Consider the following 6,000-nt stretch of genomic DNA (forward strand, 5'->3'; position numbering starts at 1 on the left):
CTTTGTTTTTCTTCATTCGGCATAATTCTTCCACACAACAACCATCCACCTTACTTGCAATTCATCTTTACTTGCTCCTCTAATCTTCTGATGCTCTTCTTCTAGCCTGATGACCTTTGGTATGCATAACAAAATTCTTCAAGTTGGCTTTGCTGTTCAACTGCATTCATTTTCATTAGAAATGTATTATCTTCATCCATATAAGCAACATAACCAGCCATACCTTTTGCCATCTTCCTCTCACTTGTATCCCAGCTGCTGCCCATTCATGAAAATCCCACTATTTACACAATTCAAAGATTTTAGAAACTACACACAATTTTCAGACTTTCATCCATCCCTGCTCTGTTTTAGGAGCAAATTCCTCAGGTCATCTAGAATTTCTGCTTTTGCTTTAAGCATAAAAGATGAAACAGAGTAAATTTAACCCAAAGTAGATTGTTAATGCTCAACATCATTGTTCACTATGCAATTTTGTTTTCCCTTTTCTGTGCCCTACAAACTCTCCCCACCTAGCTTTTGTCACAGCATGCCAGTCTTCCTAGCTATTTTCAAATCTTGCAGAACTTTTGGATTTATCAATGTCACAAGTAGAGAGGACACGGATATCCACACACACACTCCCTAGGAGAAATCAAAAGAAATCATCTGCAGTTCAGTTCTATAGAGCAAATCACTGCATGATACTGCATAATACAGGAGAAAAACCACCCTTATCAACTCTGAAACATTCATTACCCAATATAACACATCCTACGTATACTTTACACAGTGAGATTTTACTGGGCTGCATCCCAAATACACTGTAGCTAAAATAACCAAAACACAAAACACCAATACCAGATCAACTGACTTTAAGAAATATCATCAGTACCTGCTTTCTAATCGGATCTGATAACCAACTGTCTGGCCAATCTTTTCTCTTCTTTCTGCTGCCACTCTTTCAGCCACAGCAAGCGCTGCCAAACGTCTTGGCTGAGTGCAAAATATACGGCAGGGAGTTCCATTTTTGTGACAGTCATCAAGAATAAACTGGGGAATCTGTAACAAAGTGGTCTAAATTTACTTTTCAGTTTGATAGACTCATAACTTTTTTATCACAATGAAACAATTTACATCCACCTCAGTATCCCATACACTGCAAAATTACTCACAATAGGATTATCATTGCAAATGTTCCTGAAGTGGCAAAAAAGGCGACAAAAATTAATTTCATCTATTAAGTTCATCTCCTTCAAACAAAACACAACAACAAAAATAACAACAACAAAAAAACCCAAACAACCAACTGAAAGTTGAAGCTGCTCTCTCCTGCTTCAGGGAAATCTATGTAAAAAACGCTGTAGACATTCTTTCACTGTAATACAATAGTACTCCACATACTAGGAACTAGCTTTAGAACGAAAAGGGTATACAAAACTGTAGCTACTTTCCCTTCAATATGCTATGATTATTTTAAAGAAAAACTGATGTCTGCCAGATAATTGTGCAGAATAATTTATGCTTTAAATATGTATCTGCTGGCTTAGTATTGCAAAAACAAAAAAGTTAACTGGAATACTAGACCTTGAACCACATGGGAAAATGAAAGCTTTAAAACCAGAATTTAAAAAAATCCTTATTACAGAAATATTACAGATTTGCTATCAGTTTGGTATAAATACCGTTATGTTTTTTATTTCATTAAAACGTACTTGAGTAGTTTTTCCAGATCCAGTCTCTCCTACAATCAAAACAACTTTATGGTCCTTTATTATTTTAACAATTTCTTCCTGTTTTTCAAAAACTGGTAGTGATTGCCTGAAGGAATCAAGCTCTGATTCCCCTCTTTTCACAGGAACCTGGGGGATACCATCACTAAGTCGTCCACTTGTCTTCACTTCTTTGTTTTCTGTGAAAAGAAGTCAATAAATTAAAAAGGAAGCTCACTAAAACACTGGTTAAAATTGTACTTAAAAATGAACACTTCAGATTTTATTAGCATTCCTGACATATTTAAAAGTGATTTTCATGGTAACACATCCTGTTATGGTGCTTGAAATAAATATAGTTCAAATTATTTTTTCCTTTCATAGATATTTTAAACACAACTGAATTAGTACATTGCTTAAGTTAAAAAAAAGCACGAAAAGCTTAAAGGGAAATAGAAACTAAATCAGACAAAAAAACCCTTAGCCTTTGTATCTGTTTATACATTCCCATCTCAAGAGTTTGCCTACAAAAATCCACCAGAGAGTTAAACATTTAAGTTATTCCATACTGACAAGTGTGTTTTCCAACAAAAAGACAACTTTACTGTGATTCACATGCCTTCTTTCACATCATTACTTGTCTTTCAAGACCTCCTTTCAGTCAGTCTTACATAACCTAAGCCTAAACCATAAGATTTAGCTTAACAGGTACCAGCTGAAACATGATGTATTAAAAACCCTGGAGTCACACAGTAGTGTGATGTATCAGAAAGCAAGCAGTCTTCTGAGGAGGCTACTTCAACATCAGTATGTTAAATGCTACTCTGTAATTCCTTAATAATTTTTTTTCCAAAAGAATGAGAAGCAAACTGTCAATGCAATTTTAATGCAATTATATAGGCATAATGCAATTATTTAATGCAATTAACAGATTCATGTATTAAATTCCAAACACTGTTTTACCAAGACAGACACAGACTAACATTTTAGAAGAGCCAAAGACCATTCTGGAGAAGTAAAGAAAATAAATTCTACACTATTCATTAATTTATACCCTAAGAAATTGCTTTTTGATACTTTTATTATCGTTCCCTCTGTTCACTAAACAATTCTAATAAAAAATGAAAGAACTGAGAAAGAAAACTAGCAAAGGAAGCACTTAAAGAACAAACCAAATGAATCAGAAATATCAATTTAAACAAGGTATACTGCTATGTTCTCTGTTCACTATACCCAGCTTTGTACACAGAAACACAACATAACTTTTACAAACATAACTTTAAGGCAACAACCATGTTAAAATCATTACTTAAAAAACCCACCTTATATCAGAAGATATTGTCTTCCAGAGCACTTTATATACTCTAGAAATCAAGAAGTTTACATAATAGCCCAAGTTTACTTAATAGCTCTTACAGACCAAATCTATTTTAGATGACAAAACAAAACATGCATTCCATATTTTATCAAGGACATTAATTCCTCCAGGCACAAGAGACAGTCTCATTTTCTCTTCAGGTATTCTTACAAGGAGTGATGGTAACACCTGTCTTTTTAATCTTACCCCATGGAACTTGCAGAAATCCGCACTTCACAACTGTACTTAAAAAAAAAATTCTGGCTGAAATTGTCTCAAAGAATCAAAATTAACCTTATACAGGGGAGACATTGCAATGTGGGTCACATGACTGCCTGAGCATCTTATGACACAGGTTTTAAAAGAGTCTGTATTAACAATTACAAGACAAGAAAATTATTAGTTTTGTTTATAAAGATGAGTGTCAGTTAGGACAGAAGAAGAGACAGAAAATAGAGAAGTTTGTTTTGGGGTTGGGTTGTGGGTTGTTTTTTCTAGTGTTGATTCATAAGTCCATATCACAAACATATCACAGACTGAACATACCAGATTGAACAGCATATGCATTTCCTTGTTCCGTCTTCGGCAGAAGTTCTGTTCGTTCTTTATTTGTAACAGGAAAATTTCGAATTAAAGTACAAACAGCATGTTTTGTACCAGGAGTTAAGGCACAAGTCATTACTGCACGTTTTATTTCTGATCCATCCTTTTTCCTTACAGTTAGGTATCGATTTGCTCCTTTTCTGGGAGAAAGGAAAAAAGGCATTTCAGGAAAAAACAAACTAGTTACCTCCATGTAATGATCTTCGGCAATAATTTTTTCAAGGTGACTTATTTTCAAATCTAATGTTATAACAAGAATCCTCCAAATAATGTCCTAAGTAGTATAATGGCATGTTCACAATAGTCATCATCAAAAGCAGCTTCTATTCATGAGAGGTAGTGCAGAACAGACACTGCAGACATCACACAACTATGCCCCGGTTACCACTGCATTTGTCTCCCAAAATACAGCCAGCTCTACCAATCATTTTATCAAACACTGAGAGTTAGGACATCAAATTGACTTTTAGACTAACTTGAAAGATTTAGACGTTAAAAATCAACAAATAAGCAGAATAGACAAAAAACCTCCCTGCTAGTAGGACTCCAATCCTTAACAAAAGCCAGAAGAACGTATCAGATCTCAGGATGTTCATTATCAAAGATTTACTATGTAGAAATGGAGCCACAGCACTTAACCATAACACTGATCTACTTCTCAGACTAAACTCTTGACACCAAAATGCAAAGACTTGTTGTAAATGTGTTTGAAACAGAACTAACTTGTGCCTGGGCAACAACTGACACATGAACACTTTCAAAACAACTTCTCAGGATAAGAACAGAAGGTCACACTAAGAACCCAGTGACTTGTTCCTGGCAAGGGTGGAAGACTGGTGCAGGTATGCAGGTGCTGGCAAGGGCAGCCCAGCAGCCCCTAGTAAAAATTACTCTGACCTCTTTACATCCTCATTTCAAGTACTTGCATACTCTGTTGAGAACCCCCAGAGCCTTGTCTTCTGCAGGGTGAAAAGTCCTAGCACTCTGACCCTTTCCGCAAAGAGGAGATTCTCCAGCCCTTTCACCAGGTTATTGGTCCTTCAATGAACTCTCACCATCCTAGATCTCTGTCCTACTGGTGATCCCAGCTCTGGACACACAGAACACTCCTGGTGTAGCCTAATCAGTGCTGAGTGAAGGTGAACCATGACCTCCCTCAGCCTGCTAGCAACACTTGAACCCTCTACTCTGCTTACCAACAGAAGCATTCTTTTGGACATGCTGTTCTAAGTTGCACTTTACCTGTCAACGCTGGAGATTCTATGCAAAACCCTGGAAAACACACTAGTGCAGGGAAAAAAAACCAGGAAGCATCTTTATGAGAAGTCTTTCCTATCACATGAAGTCCTCAAAACTGCATTTCAAATTAGTACGTTATGCGTTTTTTCACTCAGACATCAAACAAACCACAGAGAACATAAATAAACACACTTATTTTTATATTTACTTCTTAAAGTTTCTTCTCTAGTACCATTTCCCATGACACTGAAGGCCAAAAACACAGATAGTTTTAACACTGTCAGCGAAATCCCCTAAGTTTGCACGATAAAGAGAAAATAATACATAAAAATAAGAGTGAAACTTACCCTTTACTCTTCGATATAAGTCCAAGAGAATGACAGAGCCGGTGAACAAATGCTCTTTCGGTTCTAGTGAAAGAAGAGGGAAATTCCATTTCTGAAAAGACAATAAAAAAAAATAAAAGCCCGAGCACAAAAACTCAGGAGGCAGTAGGATCCCTGATGTATGACCTGGGCACCAGGAGTTTGTCAGTCCCCAAGCCCACCACGCTTCCCTTGCACAGCGGCCCTGGAGCCAGCGCTGTCCCCCGCGGGGCTCGGCCCGGGGCAGCGCGGCCGCCCGAGCTGCTCCTGCCGGGGAGAGCCCGCGGGCCCGCCCCGCTCCGCGCGGCTCCCCCACGCACCCTTGTCCTCGCCATAGCGGAACCGCTCCAGAGCGACGTTCACCGCGATCTCCACCTCCTCGTCCACGCGGATATCCCTCAGACCTTTGCCGCCTCGGCCGCGGCCCGGCGCGGCGGGAGCGCCCGGGCCCGCCGTGCCCGCGCCGTGCTGCCGCGGCGGGCCGTTCCTGGGCCGCGACATGGCTCCGGCGGCGAGCGGCGGCTCCGCCACTCGCGGGGAGCGCAGGCGCTGCCCCCGGCGCAGCAGCGGGGCCGGGCGGCGCGGCGCCGTGACACGAGCCCAGCGCCGGGCGGCCGCGGCGGAGATGGCAGCGGCGCGGCGGCTGCGGGAGGCGGAGCCGCCGGCACACGGAAGGAAGCGGCTGGGGTGGCTCTGTGCCCGCAGAACCTTACCGGGTGTGTCGTGCAGTCGGTGTCGCGCAATA

At 40.2% G+C, this 6,000-nt stretch overlaps 1 protein-coding gene across 1 annotated transcript in view; it reads right to left on the bottom strand.

Annotated features, from left to right (window-relative positions):
• Positions 1–5,771, bottom strand: part of LOC135289310 (3'-5' RNA helicase YTHDC2-like) — a 29,439-nt gene extending 23,668 nt beyond the window's left edge. The window contains exons 1-5 of the mRNA XM_064402810.1: positions 5,576–5,771; positions 5,238–5,328; positions 3,595–3,791; positions 1,695–1,891; positions 875–1,041 (exon numbers count right to left, since the gene is read on the bottom strand). Of these exons, the coding sequence (XP_064258880.1) occupies positions 875–1,041; positions 1,695–1,891; positions 3,595–3,791; positions 5,238–5,328; positions 5,576–5,756 (833 nt within the window). The 5' untranslated portion in view covers positions 5,757–5,771. The remainder of the gene's footprint in view (positions 1–874; positions 1,042–1,694; positions 1,892–3,594; positions 3,792–5,237; positions 5,329–5,575) is intronic.
• Between the last annotated feature and the right edge of the window lie 229 nt (positions 5,772–6,000).

The sequence above is a fragment of the Passer domesticus genome, chromosome Z, assembly GCF_036417665.1.
Source record: "Passer domesticus isolate bPasDom1 chromosome Z, bPasDom1.hap1, whole genome shotgun sequence".
NCBI lineage: Eukaryota > Metazoa > Chordata > Aves > Passeriformes > Passeridae > Passer > Passer domesticus.